At 39.8% G+C, this 21229-nt stretch overlaps 1 protein-coding gene across 2 annotated transcripts in view; it reads right to left on the bottom strand.

Annotated features, from left to right (window-relative positions):
* Cul3 (cullin 3) overlaps window positions 1-20016 on the bottom strand; it is an 85629-nt gene extending 65613 nt beyond the window's left edge. Inside the window, exon 1 of one of the 2 annotated variants that reach the window (XM_059277938.1) lies at window positions 19870-20016. In XM_059277938.1, coding sequence (XP_059133921.1) covers window positions 19870-19935 — 66 coding nt within the window. In that variant the 5' untranslated portion in view covers window positions 19936-20016. Of the gene's footprint in view, window positions 1-19021; window positions 19149-19869 lie in introns of those variants that run through there. The other variant, XM_059277940.1, reaches the window with a different exon arrangement.
* Window positions 20017-21229: the final 1213 nt, after the last annotated feature.

The raw sequence follows: 21229 nt of genomic DNA, 5'->3' as shown, positions 1-21229 counted from the left end.
TCTTCTTTGGAATACATAAATAAACTTACTTTATGTGTTTCTCAAATTCTCTGTCTGAAATGTTTTTCCCTCAGACATACCTGAATGTCTCAAACCTGGCAGCTGACAAGGAACTGTTAAGTACCCATCCTATTTACAGTACTAGCCTCCACTCACTACTAAACCACCCCACCCCAAATCTACCTCTATTTTTTTCTTTTTTCATGTTAGCTTTATGAAGGTAGAAATTTTATAACAGCCCCTAAATAATACTTGGTATATAACAGGTATTTGTAGTTGCTGACTGAGCAATCCTTCTGCTATACTTTTGTATTACATAAATCTACTTACTCAGCTCAGTATTTACAAGCTGAGAAACACTAGTCAGTCAGCACCATTCTGCCCTAACTGGGCTAGAATTACTGAGTTAGTGGAATTTTTTTACCAAGTCATATTTATGCAAAAAAGTGTTGAAAAGGAAGTACAGAAACTAACTATTTCACTTACCCTAGCTGAAAATAGCAGCTAAACTGAATCAAAAGGATCCTTAAGATGACTCAAACTCAGTCTAACAATTTGGGGTAAGCTTCAAAATGTGAAATGTTAACACAATATTTCCTTCCATCCACCAAATCCTTCCCATATACAAGGTCTAGAGACTTTAAAAGAATCTACCTCTATACCTAAACTACTATCTATTTTTATCAGATATCCTGATAGACAAAAAAGGCATGTTTGGAAAATGTAAAGGTGTGGTGATACGTAACTTTACACACGCAAAAAAAAAAAAAAGGTACAAATCAACACAGAAAATGATAGCTTCAAATACTTCACTCCCGTGCAATGAGATTTTAAGTCTATTGATACCTATGAGCACTGTAGTAAAACAAAGATATCTCATGGCATTAAATAATAAATATACAAGGCAGAATATAAAGAACAATTTCAATGAAAGGGAAAAAATGAACTTATTAACTCCAGAAATACTTCTATCAAAAAATATCTGTCAAAGGATCTTTTCAGGCTCTTTACTATCTAATATAAGGTAGACAAAGCACAAAGACAGATCTACACGGCACAAATTACTAAAGAAGCTTCCAATATTACCTAAATATTCTCACGCTATTACGACAAACTACTTTTAAAAACTATATATCTAAGAGTTGTTTTTTAATACCATAGTAGAATTTTCTATGTCATGCCTTATAAGTACAGCAAGGATTAGAGTTAGAGGACAAACATTACTTCTAGCGATTACTATGGCAAAAATATTAACAATCAATCAAATAAGCAAAAATAAACTAAGATCAATCACCAAATACTACAATATTCAAACCACTGGACTCACTTCACATTTCACATGTAGGGTAAATCAGACTGTGAGTCATTGATTATTATCTCGACCAACGTTAATATGCTACACTAGTAAAGAACATAGGTTTTGATATCAAGGGGGGGTCTTGATTTGTACCATGGCTTTCTCACTGTCAAGCTTAGGACCTTAAATCATTTAACTCCTTTAGATCTTGATTACTCATTTCAAAAGGAGGTCTAGTAACACTATTTATCTCAAAGACTGTCATAAAAAGTAAATGAGAATGTCAGTAAATTTAACACTGAAAACAAGAGTGTTTGCTGACAGAATCTCTTGAATTCTCCTGTGTTCTTGAAACAAAATTCAGAAATAGCTTTCAAACTCTCTGTATGTAAACAGGTAGGAGCTAAGACAAAAGTCCTTAAGAGCATGACTATGAAAAATGCCTATCGCCAGGCTGTGGTGGTGCACGCCTTTAATCCTATCGGTGTTAAGCAGCTTTTTTTTAAAAGCAGTATTTCTCTATACACTGTCTCTCAATACTACCAGTCATGTAAGTAATTCCTATCCCCATCACTCTTTGGCTTATGTCACTCTCTATAATGTGTCCCTTACATACCTTTACTCGTCATTTAGACTACAATTACTATCCATACATAGGGTTCAGATTCGATTGTTGCAAAAAGTATGAAGTTTCCCAAACTGTATACAATATTTTGCAAATATAACTTGTATGTATTTCTTTTCTGGAGGGCAAGTACCTAGAGTTTTTAATCAGAATTCCCAATCTGGGTTTATTTTTGTTTCACATGATTGTTAATATTTTTACCTTAATAAAATCATAAAGAAGACACTTGATTGGCTTATGTGGCCCAAATCCAGATTGCCAGCTCAGACTTTGCCCCAAAGCCTAAAACTCCAATGCTCAACTACCTGCTGCATATCTCCAACCAGCTCCAGAAACAAATCTAATCACGTGCATATTCCATGTAAAATCACCACTACACACATGCCCAAATCTTTGTCTTCTTTTTGTTAGTCATAGCATTATAAATCACTTAATTTTACAAACCAGAAGTATAAACTTGATCTTTTAAAACATTCTTTCCTATCAAAACCCTTCTCTGAGGTAAGATGGAAGAGGAGCACTTTAAAGAGCACAGACAGGCTGGGCGGTGGCGGCGGCGGACGCCTTTAATCTTCTTTTTAAAAATCAACATATTTGCTGGGTGGTGGTAGCCCATGCCTTTAATCCCAGCACTAGGGGAGGCAGAGCCAGGTGGATCTCTGTGAGTTCAAGGCCAGCCTGGTCTACAGAGCGAGATCCAGGACAGGCGCAAAACTACACAGAGAAACCCTGTCTCGAAAAACAAAAACAAACAAACAAACAAAAGAGCACAGACACATCCTTCTAGATCTAGTTAAGGATTCTCAGTGTATTTATAGTCAGTGGGTTTTGTTTGTTTACATTTTACTTACTTTATTTGTGTGTGCATGTCTGGAGGGTGGAAATGAACATCACAGCATATGTGTAATCAGAGAACAACTTGCAAGAATCAGTTCTCTCCTACCATGTGGGTCCCAGGGATTGAATTCAGGCCATGAGGCTTGGTAGCAAGCAGGAAGGAGTCTTTAACCACTGAGCCATCTCACTGGCCCTACTTCCCCCTTTCTTAATCTAATTCTTACATGATTCTGAATGCAGTACAGGTACCAAACTCTCCTGGATTTTTTTTTTTCCCTCACCATACCAAAATTCAACATTCTTCTTCAGATCTTCCCTAACACTTAGGGCCTATCTATCACTACAATCCCATATTGCTTTGTAACTATTATTTTGTTTCTTCCACTGGACCCTAAGAATCCCAAGAAACTTCCTAAGAAGTGTTTTTCTTCAATGTCACTTTAGTGGTAGTAAACCAATGATTGTCAAATAAAGATTATTTTACCCATTATTACACGAATGAATTTTGAAAATGTGAACCAGTACTAGGCACAAGGATAACGGGAGGACATTAAAGGTGCTTATCTGGAGAAATTAATCAAATTCTTTAAATATTCAAATGTCTTTTTAAAATGGAAATAAAGAATAGTAAGGGAGAAACAACAGATTCTAGAATCTACCAGGCACTATTTTCATATTTACTCATTTATCTTACCCATTATCAAAGACACTAGAAATCTGCTTAATTACTGCTTTCATTATTAAGTGTTAGCTGGGAAGAACTAGTGGACTGAATAAGCCATTCAGAAAAGGATCAACAAACTATAATTTTGCTTTCCCTAAGTAAACAAGTCTAAGAATAATACAACAAATGAAACAGGCAGTCACTACAGATTCCTCCATGATTTAGTCCTGGCACTAAGCACATCAACCCTGGCAAAATAATGTTTTACCAGTAAGCTTTATCTTTCACTCACTCATTTCATCAAATTTAACCATAGAAACATTTATTTTCTACACTTTACACAGGATGAGAAAAAAAACCCTTAAGGTTCTACCCTATGTACATAAAAAAAAATCCTTTAAAGTAACAATCTAAACTATCTGAGCAGAATTTCAGTAGTCTCATTGATAACACTTATTTGCCCTAAATTTGTTATAATAAACTTAGGAGTTTTTTGCAACCAAGGCTTTAGGGGGACAATGTACATGCGTGCATGAGTGCGCGCAAACACACACACAATTGCATTTAATGCCTACTATGTAATTATAAATACATACCATATCCCACCCCAAGTTCAAGCTACAGAAAATAAATTCCTTCAACAAAAAAAGCTTATTTTTAAAGGAAAGATATATAATTATTCTTAAGTAGTTTATGATTCTCTCATTAGGTAATAGCAATAGAAATTAGTGTCTTCAAAAAACTGTAATACTCATCTATACTATTTCAAATGGTGTAACCTCTGAAGGCCTGAGTTTGAGAAGATGTCTATTACATATTTAACACATGTTCTGGAAAGTGCTACAATTATTAAAAGCTTGAGTAGAACTGTATCATAAAACAAGTTAAAATTAAGATGAAGAGAAGTGTATTCTTTGTGTCCACTATGTACAAAGTACAAGTTTTTAGTCTCTTGTGAATGTTCTACCAGAAATATGCAACAGGGTGGTTGTGTGTGTAAAAATCTGAAATTCCAAGCAATGCCACAGATACACAAACACACACACACACACACACACACACACACACACACACACACACACAGGAAAATGTTTGAGCTTAGTTGTAAGCTTCAACCTCAATAAGGCTTCCTTAAGGAAATCACAGCATTCTTACCATTTACAACAGAAGCATTAATTACTAAGGTACCTCCCACTCAGGCTACAAAGAACTCAGACTAGTAAGGTGGTCTCTCCTCCTTTGTTATTGTATGCCCCATAATACACACACACACACACACACACACACACACACACACACACACACACACACACGGCATGATGACTAGGTGACATTAGCTAATACTGGTAAAGGATCTTGGCGACAAGATTCAATGACATACAGTATCAGCAATAACCTCAATTTTTTTTTAGCACTAATCCCTTAAATAATGTCAACCATTCAAAACATAGTCAAAGATCCAAGTTTTGAGGCAAACAGCATAGTGAAAAGACACTGAGCAAACAAGTTAATAAAATTTCCAAACTTGGCTTTCCTCATCTGTTTGTGGTGAAGAAAAGAGAGATGGTGTACTGAATGGCAATTAAGAACATTTATGAAAGCACGCAGAACCACAGCATTTGCTTAATAAATATAAATTTGTTTCTCCCATTACTGAACAAGACAGCATTGCTTAGTGACTTTGAGTATAAAATCACTGATGTTTGCTTAAATGCTTTCGTTTTAAAATAGAGAACATTTGGGAATAAAAGTGTGCTACCAAGCCAAAAATAAAACAACAACAAAAGAAAATTACCCCAATAACAAATGTCATGAAGGAAAAAAAATTATCAGAAAGCACAGCAGCCTGGGACAATTCCATGAAAGCACAAAACATGCCTATCTACACCCAACTGGCATCTACTATTAACTTATAGGACAGCTACATTTATAATGAAAAAGTTCAATCAATAGGAGGTTCAATTATGCCCAGGATTTCAATCTTCAACACATGAGTAGGATGCTCAGGTATCATGCTGAACATTTGGAAAATGTGCAACTTTTCAAAAACAGAAGATTAAGTTTCTATATTAGTCTATCAAAGCCCATTTGTTTATAGATCTTATTACTTTCATAACTCTACTTCAATTACATTCCTTGAATGATTTTTATACATGAGAAACATTTCATAATCCAACATGACCATAGCAAGATGCAACCATGTAAGTACATTCGTCTCTAGCATCTGTGGAAGACTGATTCCAGAAATCAATCTTGGGGATACCAAAATTTGAGACTATTCAAGCCTCTTTTCTAAAATTGTGTACATACATTCTCCCAATACTTTTAAGTCATTTCTAGATTACTTGTAATATTAATGCAATATAAATGTTATTATATGAATAACTATAACTGCACTATTTATGGACTACAAGTAAAGTCTGTAGAGATTTAATAAAGATGCTTCGGGTGAACAGACTGTCTTACCACTGAAGCACAAATCTGGCTAGTATCTCACCAATGGTCTTGTTTTCATAGTTGATACAGAAAAGATAGAATCTCAAAGTAGTTGTTAGGAAAAAAATACATGAACGCATGACTTAAATTCATACTTCTATAATCTAAAATTAGTTGTTTTAATAACAATGATATTACCATTATCATTTTCCCCTTTAGCTGAAATCACTATTTTTTTAAATAAATACAACAGCGTTTCCAAATAAAACCTCTATAAACTATAAGACAATACCAAATTGTAGTTACACAGGAGAATCAATTATGTAAACAAAGGGAGAAACAAATGAAAGTATAATTTGCCACAGCTATTAGCTTTGTCTTTGAACAGTCCTAACTGTAATCAGTTATGACAGCAAAAGACCCACCACATACATTTATTACAAAGGTGGATTCTGCTTAACCTTACCTAAAATGGTTAGCTATTTTTCCCACTGCTTCATATGGCAACTTAGCCACCATCAGTGGAAAACAGCATTCCCACTGTTGAGAAAAATTGAATTCTGAAAGGCTAAGTAATGTCTGCAATGTGAGACAAAATGTTTTACACAAATTCCAAGAGCACACAAGCATTGTTTCCTAGATTTACACAGAAAAGGAGCCAGAATGTGCCTAAGGTAAACCCCAAAGTAAAACCTCTTCATTTTACAAAACAGGAAATAGACTAAGTAGATTATCAAAGATCATAAAACTAGTTAGAGCAATGAAGGAGCCCAAGAGTCCCTCTATAGTATTATGTCAGCCCTAATTATCAAGCCTCTCCAAACTGAGAAAAATTTGTAATTATGAATTCTATTAAAAATTATGAATTCTATTAAAAAAATTCAATATTAACAATGAATTACTGTGGCTACATACTTATTTCAGTCTGGTCCACAGAAACAAGCTTTTAACAAAAAAATCAGATGTTAGTAGTTGTTCTTCCATAATTCAAGTAAAGTGCAAATTCCTAGGTAAAATCACCTTGTCTAAGTCTTCAATTTTTCTCATCTGTTAAATTAATAACCAATTTTCTCTAAAGTCTTTGGTATGGTTTGAGTATTTGTGTCGGCTCCAAAGCTCTTAATTCAATGAATACACCAATACTAAGAACTGAGGCCTATAACTGATGTAGGTTAGAGGGGTGGAACCCTCATGGGTAGAATGAGGTAACCTTATGAAAGGGCTTGATGAAGGGAGTTAGCCCCCCTTGGCCCTTCTTTTGGCCAAAAGAGGAAAGAGCATTCCTCTCCTCTGGAGTATGTGGGATCAAAGTGTCATCTTGGGAACAACGAACAGCCTGCCAAAGAACTGAACTTAGGAATATCATGATCATGGACTTTCCAGCCTCCAATTTGTTCTTTGTAAGTTGTCCAGTCTATGGTCCATTGCTACAGTTATTAAGACAGTCCTACCTAGCTTTTTAAAATCAGGAGCTAGGGAGATGGCTCAGTCCATAAAACGCATTAGGACCTAAGTCTGGATCCAGTGTGCATGATGATGTGTACCCCAGAGCTAGGAAGGTAGAAACACAAGTATCTCTGGAGCTCCCTGGCCAAGTCAATACAGCTTCATCAGGGAACTCCAGGTTCAATGAGAACACCTGGGTACTGGCTATTTTTATGTCAACTTGACATAAGCTAGAGTTAGAAGAGGGAGCCTCAGTTGAAAAAATACCTCCATAAAAATGGGCTGTAGGCAAGCATGTAGAGGATTTTATTAATTAGTGATTGATGGGGAGGGCCCAGCCCATTATGGGTGCTAAACCTTGGCTGGTAGGTCTGGGTTCTGTAAGAAAGCAGGCTGAGCAAACTATGAGGAGCAAGCCCTCTATGGCTTCTCCATCAGCTCCTGCTTCCACGTTCATGCTCTGCTGTCTTGAGTTCCTGTCCTGACTTCCTTTGATGAGGAACAGTGATAAGAAAGTATAAGTCAAGGGGCTGGAGAGATGGCTCAGGGGTTAAGAGCACTGGCTGCTCTTCCAGAGGTCCTGAGTTCAATTCCCAGCAACCACATGGTGGCTCACAACCATCTGTAATAGGATCAGATTCATTCTGGTCTGCATGAAGACAGAGCACTAGGGCTGGAGAGATGGCTCAGTGGTTAAGAGCACTGGCTGCTCTTCCAGAGGACCCAGGTTCAATTCCCAGCACCAAAGTGGCAGCTCACAACTGTCTGTAACTCCAGTTCCAGGAGATCTGGCATCCTCACACATACATGCAGGCAAAACACCATTGCACATCAAATAAAAATAAATTAATTAATTAAACACACACACACTCACTCATTCTCTCTCTGAAAAAATCGTTTAATTTGGCTAATTGAGTTAATTTAAAAACTATTTCATGTTTCATTTACATATACCAAGAGAAATATTAACTGAACTCTCTAATCCTTGTGCTTTAAACTTTTTTCACTGTTTACTACTTTAGCATACTCTACATTTCTTTAGAAGTAATTAAACATGTTAACTTCAAGGAATAGTCTAAGTACATACTTAAGATACACTGCACTGTGCTGCATACTCTGTACGAGCCCCTGGGCTCCGAAATCTGTCATCAGCCTATACATACATATATATATATGTATGTATGTATATATTTTTGTTTTTTGAGACAGGGTTTGTCTGTGTAGACCTGGCTGTACTGGAACTTGCTTTGTAGACTAAGCTAGCCTCGAACTCAGAGATCATCAGCATGCCTTTGCCTCCTGAGCCACCACCCGGCTATCAGTCAATAATTTAAACCCACCTTAGAATTATTTTTCCAATATATTTCTATTAAGAAAGCATATTATTCCAGAATCTAGAAAATATTTAACAACATAAGTACGTAGTATAGCATGCAGGATCAACCTATGTCCCATGGACTGTATGAAAGCATGCTAGGATAGCTATGAATATGACCCAGTCTTTTACAGATGACAATGCCATGAGGCAAAGTCCAAATGTTGGACATGCCTGGTAGTCTAATGAAAACAACATTGTTTTTCAGTTAGACATTTGGATATGAATCCTGCCTCTACCCTTTTCTATGTGTATATGTAGTATTACATACTTTTAGTGAGTCTCTCAGAATTCCCAACTAATTTTAAACAAGAGGAAAAAAAATGTCTCAACTAAAACTTGCCTTTAGGATTTGAGATCAGTCAAAATACTTCAAACAAAATCCAGAATTAAAGTAGGTGTAGGAAAACAAGGTTCATTACTTGGAGAGGATATAGCAGTGTAAGAGGGTAAAAGTTCAAGAGCTACTTTAGACACTAACTTGCAAGCAGTGTGTCTCTCTTAGTGATGCTGCCTTGCTGTTTGAGGGTATCTAACAAGAAATCTTGTATTTTCCAAAGGTAAAGACTCCCCTTTCAAGTTTTTGTCCACTTGCTCAGCAGCAACATTTCTCATTTAAAAAGTAAAATAGGTCCTCTCCTTTTTCTCTAGATTCTAAGTCTTAAATGTACACAACACAAAACAAGTTTTACTTAATTACTTCAGAATTTCAGTTAGCTTTAAAACAGCAAAAGCTATGGGCTAGTTAAGACTACTACAGGGCAGCCGGGCGGTGGTGGCACACGCCTTTAATCCCAGCACTCAGGAGGCAGAGCCAGGCGGATCTCTCTGAGTTCGAGGCCAGCCTGGGCTACCAAGCAAGTTCCAGGAAAGAGGCAAAGCTACACAGAGAAACCCTGTCTCGAAACAACAAAAAAATAAAATAAAATAAAAATACTACTACAGGGCTAGTTCTCAATTTACTATTATTACCTAGTTGGGCAAGTAGGGCCCTGTTAAGCAGGCTGGTGATTAGTGATATTAAGGCAGTGGCTAAGCTTTTTAAGGGAACTCTGTTACAGAATCTCCTATAAATAGCAATATAGAAGCAGTTCTAAATGACCATGGAGGTCAACTATGAGGATACCTTTCTACTACAAACCCTCCAGTCTGCTGCAATCTGTATCTGACTGTGACTACCCTACAGAAAAGACTAAACATTTTAAAATGAAAATTATGGCTTTACAATTAGCAACTCTTTCTTTAGAAATCTCCCAGTTACACCACTATTAGAATGTAATTTTTTATACTATCTCATTTACTCCTTATAATTAGAATCTGAAAAACCATCCTTTGGTGTACCATTTTATGTGAAGAAATGGACTAAAGAATACTGGCTGTATTATTTCACTTATTGAATATTGCCTACTCTGTGTTGTGTACTATTATATAACTAGACTGACAAAATCAATAGTACACAATACTGACTTGATGCTTCCTCAAAGAGAAAATTATACTTCTAAATAAAGAGATATAGACCATTCTATCAGGTGGTTTTTCAAGACAGAGTTTCTCTATGTAACAGCTTTGGCTCTTCTGGAACTCATTTTGTAGACCAGGTTGGCCAAAACTCACAGAGAGACCCTGCATCTATCTGCCTCCTGTGTGGTAGGATTAAAAGTGTGTGCCACCATTCCCAGCTGAGAATTTCTAATAAACAGTTTTATTTATGTACAGTGATTGAAATTTTGAAGCTGGAGAGATGGCTCAGCAGTTAAGAACACTGGCTGCTCTTCCAGGGGACCCAGGTTCAATTCCCAGCACCCACATGGCAGGTCACAACTGTAACTCCAGTTCCAGGGGATTCAACACCCTCATACATGCAGGCAAAACACCAATGCACATAAAATAAAATAAATAACAGCTGAGCAGGAAAGGTGAGAACGTACTAGCTAGATACACACACAAAATGCTTCAAGTCACCAAGTGTCTGTCTAATTTAGTGACCATTGTCTTTCAGTTTCTTCTGTACATCACAGTCTAGATAACATGAGCAACGAAAGAAAATAGGTGGTATCATTCAAGATGGGTTTTGCTGATACTTGTCTTTGTTCTGCAGAAGAAGAGAATAATGGGACAACTGGTAGCAGAGGAGATAGTGACAATACCATAGCTTGGTCTCCTTGAGGTCATGAACACAACTTGAGAAGCAACCAAGCAAAAAACAGGGCAGAATAATGAAATAACAGCTTACATCTGTTTATAATGCTTATTCTGCCTCCAGTACTATTCTAAAAGTTTTATGTGTATGAACTTTTTACAAGGGATAGAGAAAAGGTTCAACAGTTTACAGCACTTGCTGTTCGGTCATCAGGACTGGAATTTGCATCCCAGTACCCATGCCAAGTGGCTCACAATTACCTATAATTCTAGCTCCAAGGGATCTAACATCCTCTTCTGACCTCCATGGGCTCACACATGTGCAGATACACAGAAAATAAAATCTTTATAAAAATATCTTATGATGTAGTAATATTCTCTAGAAGTCCTATATCTAGTAAATGGAAGAGCCATGATGACACAATGTTAGGTGTTTTAAGATTTCTAACAGCTAACATAGTCCAAGAAAGGATGAAGTTCACTGTAATTCACGAGGCCAGGATCAATGAGTTATTAATGTAGATCCATTATTTGATTCACACCAGGAACACAATATAAGCATTTTTAATGGATAAAATTAAGACTTGAACTAGAGATAATTTATGTCTATGAAGGAGACACTAAGTTACTCAAAGTCTGAGTGATCAAGAACGAAAAGATGGTCAGAAAGGAAAATAATAGTTCTCAAGAGCCTGAGCCTAGAATGATGATGGCTATGGCAATAACTGCATTCTGGGCCCAGAATGAGCAGAAAGAATTCAAGATAAGCCTATCCCCTCAGAGCAAAGCCATGTCTCAGAAGGTGAGAAAAACAAGAAAATCCTGAGGACACTACAGAGTTAGTCCATCTAAGGTTAAAGCAGTGGCTTAGACTGTACAAAGAGAGCTGAGAGGAAGAGGACATGCAAGGGTGGGTGTCCTGGGAGAGGTGTTCTGGTGGAGTAGTGTGGAGTTCATTTGGATACAGAAAATACTGAACCACAGATTAAGACTCCTAATGCTGAATTTAGAGAGACCTTGGTAACCCATCATACTATTTACTTTCAAGTAATTTCTCTTCCAAACACTAAGACTGCCCTTCTAATAAAAATGATACAGGATCATTAATGATCTACTACTTCACTTACAGACCCAAACATTTCAAACATCAATTTGCACTAAATCAATCAATTACTATTGTTTGGCTTAAAGAACCAGTTTCTCATTTAATCAATCATTCACTACCCATACACACTCTGTGGTTCAAAGCTGTCTGGTATAAGCACTGGGCAGACCCACAATTTAATTGAAGAGTAATACCAAAAAAGGGAGGAGACAGGAAATAATAAACAAACAAAAAACTGTAAGTAGTTTTAGATCTGTAGTTCTCAACCTTCCTAATGCTGTGACCCTTTAATACAGTTCATGTTGTGGTGACCCCCAACCATAGTATTATTTTCATTGCTACTCCATAACTGTAAATTTTGCTACTGCTATGAATCATTAACGTAAACATCTGACATGCAGGCAACCCCTGTGAAAGGGTTGCTTGACCCTCATAGGGGCCAAACCCCACAGGTTGAGAACTGTTGCTTTAGTTGAGCATTTTAATTTGTGTGTGTTAGGGTATACACACACAGCAAATGAGTGTTTACATACTTGTATGAGAGTGACTACTGGAAATTCTCTCTTGAAGCCACATCCCAAGAACCAGTAGCATTCCTGTGCAGAGAACCACAGAGGTACTAACCCTATATTCTTCAGAATGCATTCTTGGGTGGTTCACAAATTGGTTCTACAGGCTTTCAGAAATGCTAACCTAGAGCTTGTATAAAATAGGGAGAGAGAGAGCACATCACTAAATAAGTATGTAGAATTTCAATCTAACTACCTACAAAAACATCACAATTTCAATACTCAAATTTTGGCAAAATCATGACTCTCTATTGACATAATTATAGTTAACGGTGTGCTAGGTAGCGTCTAAGTTTTACTTTATCACACAAGATGGTAAGGCAGGTCTTTTTAGTATTCTCATTTCATAGAGCAAACAGGCTAATTTAGGAGGCAGTGTAACTATAAAGAAGTAGGCCTGCTGGTCAAACCACAGAAGTACAGAGCCCACACTCATTACTGCTTGCTATTCTCTCAGCCTCTTTACTTTTTAGCCACACAACACATATGTTGAATGCTGCAAAACTAAAGTTCCCCAGGGTCTACACATAGTTCTATCCTTACTAATTAATAGTGAAAAATAAAACAAGACAAAAAATGTTCAAGTACTATTTTTTAACCTATTAAATAAAAAGATATATCTGGCCAAGATTCAACAAACTCAAACACCCTTAAAGTGTATACTTCCTATTCACATTCACACAGAACCAGTTATAACCTGGTTCTCATATTTACAGACTAACCTCAAGCAAATTAAACTCTCAAGCCCTCACTTCTAAAACAGATAATACTAAGATAGTATAAAACGGTAGTTCTCAATCTTCCTAATGCTGTGACTCCTTAATACAGTTCCTCATGTTGGGGTGACCCCCAACTATAAAATTATTTTCATTGTTACTTCATAAGTGTAATTTTGCTACTGCTATGAATCTTAATGTAAATATCTGACATGCAGATGCTCTGTGAAGGGCTGTTCGAGACCTAAAAGGGTCACGACCACCATAGGTTGAGAACCACTGGCATAGAGCTTCAAGAATTAAGTTTAGACTGTCCAGCACATGGAAAGCATTCAACAAGTTATAGCTATAATTCTACCTTTCTGAATACTCATTACATAATATATTTGAACTATTCAGCCCAGTAATTCTACAATCATAGATGGATTATGCAGATTCCAAGCTGCATTCTGTACAGAGAAAACAGGAATTTCCTAGAGTCAATCAAAATATGTGACAGTAGGTGAATGATTAAGCAAATGTGGGAATTTTAAGATACCAGTGACTAAAAATGTTTTCAAAAATATAACCATTATGTGCTGAAGGAACCATTATTAAAAAGGAATACAGGGAGCTGGAGACTTAGCTGTTAAGAGCACTTGTTGTCAAAGACCTGGGCTCAATTCTCACCTCCTCCAGCACCAAGCACAATGTGCTGCACAGATACACATGCAGGTAAAACACTAATACACATAAAATAATAAAAATAAAAATAAAAACATTTCAAAAGGAATACAGGATGGGGATATAATAGCTCAGTGTTAAGGGTGCTTGTTTAGCTTATCTGTGGCCCTGGGTTCAAACTCCAACACCACAACAAGAATCCAAACCACAAAGAGGCAATATACAAAAAAAAAAAAAACTGAGTTGAATTATGTAATCACACAGTGACATGAAACATTAAAAAAAAACACATCAAAATGTTAAAATTCTTTGTTTCCAAGTGGTACGATTATTGGAATTGTAAGCATGGATACTTATCAACTCTTCTTTCATTAGCCTAGTATCACTTTCATGACTGGAAAATCTCCTAAACTGTCAAACCATAATAAATCTATTAATTACATACCATACTTTATTTCAGTGATTCTTTCTACTAATATTTTTGGGTTCATTTTACAAAAGGCAAACAATAATTATATTAACTTATTTTAAAATAAATTATTCAGGAACATACAACATACAAGTCTATCTACTAAAGACCCTTCTGAGAATCCTGAAAGTAACAAAAATCTGTTCTAAGTTCTCCATATTTATAATATAAAGAAAGGTGATAATATTTCTAGTCATAATTCTATATTCTTCTATACAAATGTTATTGCTACCACCACTAAGCTACATTTAATGAATGAATGATCTTCAAATAAATGACTACTTTATGTGAATGATTCAACTTCCTGATTAATGTACTATACACAAAAGGCCAAATTTTCACATTATAGACTATTCTACTGTGTAACTAGGCTTTAAAATTTATGGGGCAGGAGGGATGAGATGTCTCAGTGGCCAAGAGTGCTTGCTTCATAAGGATCTGAACTCAGACCCCAGTACCTATGTAAAAAGCTGAGCATAGTTGTGTGAATAACTAACTATCTGTAACCCCAGCTCTATGGAAGGGTAGAGACAGGAGGCTCCCTGGGATGTACTTGCTGGCTGCCAGCCCATCTTCAGGTTCAGTGAGAGAACATAACACAAGGGAATAAGGTAATGATAGACGAGGACATCCAAAGTCCTCTGGCCTCAAACATACCCACAGACACATGTGCCCACACCACACACATATTCCACACTTACACAAGTAAATAACAGACACCATTTTCTCTTTCTCATACACAAACAAATAAAATTCAGCACAGGTACTAATTTTTCCAACTCTTCTGGACTGCTGTTATATGCAAACTGGAGCAAGACAGCTGACTCAGGAGTTACAGAGTGTGTACTGCCCTTGCAGAAGATCCTAGCTTGGTTCCCAACACCCAAGTCCTGGGTGCTCAACTTCCCATAACTCTAATTCTAGGGGATCCAACACCCTCTTCTGGCTTCAATGGGCACCTGCACTCATAGGCACAAGCATACACGTATAATTAAAAACCAAAGTAAGGAGCCCAGAGAGATGACTCAATGGTTAAGAACACTTGCTACTACTGCAGAGGATTCAGAGTTCAGTGTCCAGAATCCACATGGTGGCTAGCAACTGTCTGCAATTCCAGTTCCGGTGGATCCGATGCTCTCTTCTGACCTCTGAGGGCAACAGGCACACAGGCACACACGTGGTACAGACATACAAGCAGACAAAACATTCATTCACATACAATAAGAATGTTTTTAAAAAGACAATGAAAACATTATGCCTCTTTTTATTTTCTCTTCATTTTAAAGCAAAGATGCACTAACTCCTAACTACAAACGCTGTTCCACAACTACAAAGTAGAAAGCATAAGTCTAAGTGTAAGCAGCATTTTGATATACATTCCTCCATCATTTCTCTGTAAGAAAATAACACAGAGGGGCTATTGAGATGGCTCAGCGGTTAAGAGCACTGAGAGCTCTTCCAGAGGACCCGGGTTCAATACCCCACCTACACTGCGGCTCACAACTGTCTGTAACTCCAGTTGTAGGAGACCCAACACTCTCACAGACATATGTGCAGGCAAAACTCCAATGCACATAAATTTTAAAAAAGAAAAGAAAAACTAACACAGAATCTGCATTAGATAACTCCTGGCTTTGTGTGATTAAGACTGTTTTTCACTTTTCCTAAATACACAGTCCAGCTAGTTCACTGTAAAAAGTAAAAATCTGGCAAATATTTCTGTAACTAGAAATTAAAAAAAAAAAAAAAAAGACATTAACTCTCGCCAAGTCCTTATCTTATCTCTCCACGCTCTCGTTTGTCATGAATGATCTTAGCATTTCTGTCAGTCACTTTGTGGGCACCATCTGCTGACCATGTTGCACAGGTAAGACTCATCTGCAATCACAGAGCAGATTGCATCCAGAGTTGTCCCTGTGATGATTTAACATGCTTCATAAACTATTAACTGAAGGCACTTCCAGGACCTATGGGTGCTTTCTAGAGAGATGGGTCACATCATAGGAGAGACTTTCAGTGTCTTGTAATCCTCTAAGTGAAGCCAATGGCAAATGACAGAGGACAGCATTTTCATTCAGGAATCACATCTCCAATTCCAACCAAGATGTTAAAGCCCATGTTTTTTAACCAAAATGGTTTTTCAGAGAAAAGTTAACCCAAGAGAGTAGCTGAGCAGACAATACAAATAACAGCAGGAAAGAATCTCTGCCAGAATAATTACTGGCCCAAATCCCTTCTTAATAATACTCAAATTCGGACTGAGTTCAAGGCCAGTCTGGTCTACAGAGTGAGATCCAGGACAGCTAGGGCTGTTACACACAGTAAACCCTGCCTAGATAGACAGACAGACAGACAGGTAGGTAGATAGATAGGTAAATAAACAGATGAATGAAAAAAAAATAAACAGATGAATGAACATATAAATGAATGAATGAATAAGCAAATAAATAAAATAAATAAATAAATAATGCTCAAGTTCTGTGGCCCCGGCTGATATTTTGTGTATACTTTCTACAAAATTTTATCAACAGGGGCTAGATCAGTGGCTCAGTGGTTCAAAATGCCCACTGCTCTTGCAGAGGACCAGGACTTGGGTTCCCAGCACTGAAATGGGTAGTTCAAGACAGCTCCAAAGTATCTGACTCCTCTGTCCCCTGCAGCAATCTACACTCATGCACAAACCCAAACACATTATTTAAAAAGAATCTTAAAAAAATTACCAACAAAAAGATGTAAAATAAGCTGTATTTTATATAATGAAGCAGAGTCTAAATATTAAGAGTCAACATTTTTTCTGTCAACAATAAAAGCACAGAAATTTATCTTAAAATTTGTAGGTAAACTTATGTAAACTGGGCAGGGAGCAGAAAAAATTTAAACTGCATTAAGTTAGTGTGGTGTAACTTTCACTCTGCTAAATAAATGTAAAGGCAAACTTAAAATACGCACTAAACATATAAGAGAACCTGATTTATCTGGTTAAACTGTATTTGAAATACTCTTGTGTGTATATGAAATATTCTGTAAGGTAACTTACCACTACTGTACAGTGGAAATCAAACAAGTCTAAACCTACTCATTCCTTTTACACATCAATTTGGAAAAAAACCAAAACCTGAAAGGAGCAACTGATTAACCACAGTCTGCCATAACTTACAGCTAACTATATATCCACATGGTGTTAACATACACCAGTTGTAGGAATACACATATATATGAGCATAAATGGTATTTGTGTGTGTGAAATACTATTTACAACTTCTAACTAGCAGTTCATGTGGGCTGTGGTTATACAAGACCACTGATCTGAATGAAAGGAATTCTGACAGTCTAAGAACTTGGTTCCCACAAGTCAATGAAGTATCTATCACTGGAACATTAGCTATCCTCAACAATGCTGACTATTTTCAATGGGAACTGCGACTGTTATTTACTTATGAACTAGGAAAAAAAAACCAAAAGAGCAAACAAAACAAAAATCTCAGTTCCAGGAAGATGTATTATCACACACTATTATCATCTTCAGCTAATGGAATAAAATTCTCTCCTGCTTTTAATCCCTAATACTAGTTCCAGAAAACAAAGATCTTTGCCTTTCCATATCTATTGATAAATCCTAAAGCTCTAGGAACAAACAAACAGTACCTGCATATAATACTCAGTGTATCTTGGATCAATGAAGGAATGGGAGAGGAAAACAGGTTCTAGTAGGGAAATGTGGAGGTCAAAGAGGTGCGGAACACAGATAAGGAGAAAACTGGTTACTCTGAAAAATATTAACTCCTCAGATATAAGCTCTTCCACATTTTACCAAACAACAAAGACTTCAAGAAAGAATAGCACCAAGAGCAAACATTTCCTAGAAAACCAGTGTCACTGTTGATTTTAAAAACAAAACAAAAATCTAAAAAAAAAAAAAAAAGCAGGGGGAGGGAGTATCAGATTTGACAATCACTTGGATGGTTGATTCAGCAAGAAAGTTGTATCACTCAAATTCGTAAGTCCAGTTCATTACCCAATTACAAAGGAAAACACAGTGAACTTTATTAGTGCTGTCTTACCAGCATTTCTCATTTTCTCATGTAGTCTTTTTAAAAACCCATTCACAATGCAATTAATATCAAGTAAGTCATTCTCCTGATTATACCCTCCCAGTTTACATAGACCCCTTTTGTTTACATACAGGTGCAAATGGCTACACACTGACAATAATATGTTCCTTGCAAATCACAATTCTGCATCAGTTGCATACTTTTCGATATTAAGAATTCAGAGGCCCTCAAGTTCTCCAGGACAAAGCTACTAACTCGGACAATACTGTGGTCTGTCCTTTCCTCACTGCAAAGGGTACTTCAGGAAAAGCCTGTAAGAAAGTGATGACAGCCGGGCGGTGGTGGCGCATGCCTTTAATCCCAGCACTCGGGAGGCCGAGCCTGGAGGATCTCTGTGAGTTCAAGGCCAGCCTAGGCTACAGAGTGAGTTCCAGGAAAGGCACAAAACTACACAGAGAAACCCTGTCTCGAAAAACCCAAAAAAAAAAAAAAAAAAAAAAAAGTGATGACGAAACCCCCTTCCTCTCCCACATGACAGAATGCTTATGAACCTTAGAAGAGAAAACAACTTTCCTTGGTCTTAACTTTTAAAAACCTGCTCCACTGCCGGTGTGTATCTGACTGTTACCTGTTACTGTAGCGACATGAGCAAGTACGTCCAGTTTGTTACAACAGATTTTAATTGCCTGCCACTGGCTGGCTGTCTGATCGAGGCATGACATCCAAAGTTATACTCCATCTACTAAACACCGCAAGCCAATGACTCAACGTAACGCCAAGAGAAAAAGTTTCTCAAGAGAAAACCTTTGCTTGTCGCTAAAACACGTACAAGGTAAAACAAGCCGGCGTGGCGACTGTTCTTGGGGACTTCCTTGGCTAAGAAATGAAAGACCTGAGAGTGCAATTCATTCTCTGCCTGGGGACCACTCCGAACACGAGTGGGCAAAGGGCTCAGGAGGCTTTGCAGGTTCAAAGATGCTATAAATATTAGGTTCGCTGCTAGTGCTGTTTTGCCACCGGGCTATTTCGTGGCCTTTCTGTCACCGAGAGGGGCAGGCGGCTAGCAAGACCGCTGCTGATTGAGGAGGGAGGGCAGAGGCGGACAGTCCCCCCCTCCCCAGCGTCCAAGCCAAGCCGGGTCGCTCTGGAAACCACAAGCTAAAAGTTAGACACACGCCCCACGCCAGGGGTGCGGCGGCGGCGGCGGCGGCAGCAACGCGCATCCCCTCTGGGCCGCGGCACCGAGGCCGGCGCGAAGGAGGGCCCCGGGGCGGCCCGGGCTCAGGGAACGGCCCGGGAAGCGACGGCGCCGGCCCGCGCCGCCCCGTTGCCGGGAAGCCTCGCGCCCCGCCACCGGCGGCCGTGGGGGGGGGGGGGGAGGGGAAGCGGCCGCGGCCTGTTGGAGGAGTTCAGCCCCGGCCTCGCGTGCGGCTCCCGGCCGCGGCTCCGGGTCCCGGGCGCCGAGGACCGACTCACCGGAAAGGCCCGGATCCGCATCTTGGTGTCCTTCCGGCTGCCCGTGCCTTTGCTCAGATTCGACATGGTGCTCGGCCCCTCCCCGGTGGCGGCGGAGGCTGCTGCTGCGGCGGCGGCGGCGGCGGCGGCGGCTGCGGCTCGCACTCCGAGGCGCCGGTGTCACATTGAAGGCGGGAGGGCGGCCGCGGGGCTCGGCGGGGGGCGGCGGCGGCGCGGCCCCCGGGCTGGGCTGGGCAGCGGGCCGGCCCCTGGGCGGCCGCGGCGGCGGGGGCGGCGGCGGCTCGGGCTCGGGCGGCTCGGGCTCGGGCTGCGCTGGCGCGGCGGCTCCGCGGGCTTCCCCTCGCGCCGGGCTCGGCTCCCTTTATCGCGCTCCTCCGCGATGGCGGCGGCGGCGGCGACGGACAAACATCTCACTGCGCAGGCCGAACGTCCTCCTCCTCCTCCTCCTCCTTCTCCTCCTCCGCCTCAGCGAGACGAGATCCGGCCCAGAGGGTGGAGGGGGGAGGAGGGAGGGAGGAGAGCGGAGAGTGGAGAGATGGGGGAGGGGGCAGGAGGACGGGAGGGGAGGCGGGAGGCCGCGGCGGGCACGTCAGATCTCGCGAGATCCGGGGGCGGGCGCGCGGCCCGGGGCGGGGCGGGGCGAAGCCCGGGAAGGGAGGGCGGGCGGGGGAAGAGGGGGAAGAGTTGAGTGTGGGCGTGGTCAGCGTCCTGGGGGCGGGGGAAGGGGCGGGGCCGGAGGCTGGAGGCCTAGGCTGCGTTTTCAAAAGAGGAGCGTCCGAGACCCCGGTAGGCGGAGGTGGCCGCTGATTGGTGGAGGGCGAAGATGCTGTGTCACGTGGGCAGTGGGCGGGGGAAGTTCCGGGAGCCAAGCTGGGAGTGTTCTGCGGTGGGCTGGCCCGGCTGAGCTTGGCTGGGGAGGCTTGCAGGTAGTGTTGGGAGAGGGCGTGGGTTGCGAGTGGGACGGGTGTACGTCCTAGAACTGTTCCTGTGTTTTTCTAGGGCACGTGGCCTAGGGATGGGTGCTGGAGCCCCAGCCGGAAACTTGAAAGCCGGGTTTGTGCCTGAGTTACCTGCGGAATAAGAAGCTAGCGCCCTGTGTTTAGCGAAGTGTTGCAACGCCTCTGAGCTGAGGCAACCAGGCTTCCTTACACAGGGTTTGCTGGCTAATTGATATTTCCTGGAGGATCCAGAGCCCACCAATGTTAAAAGCCGGTTTTTGTTTCTATTGAAATAAAACAAGTGCCTAATGTAGTGCAATAATTTGTGTTAAATATGATAGACACCTGCCAAACAAATCTTTGGTACCATTACCAAGAGCAATGTGGATCATTAAAACAAAACTCACCGCGGAATTCAGTCT

This window comes from Peromyscus eremicus, chromosome 13, assembly GCF_949786415.1.
Source record: "Peromyscus eremicus chromosome 13, PerEre_H2_v1, whole genome shotgun sequence".
Lineage (NCBI taxonomy): Eukaryota > Metazoa > Chordata > Mammalia > Rodentia > Cricetidae > Peromyscus > Peromyscus eremicus.
Note: the sequence above shows the minus strand (reverse complement) of the source record. Positions and strands in the feature narration are given on the sequence as shown.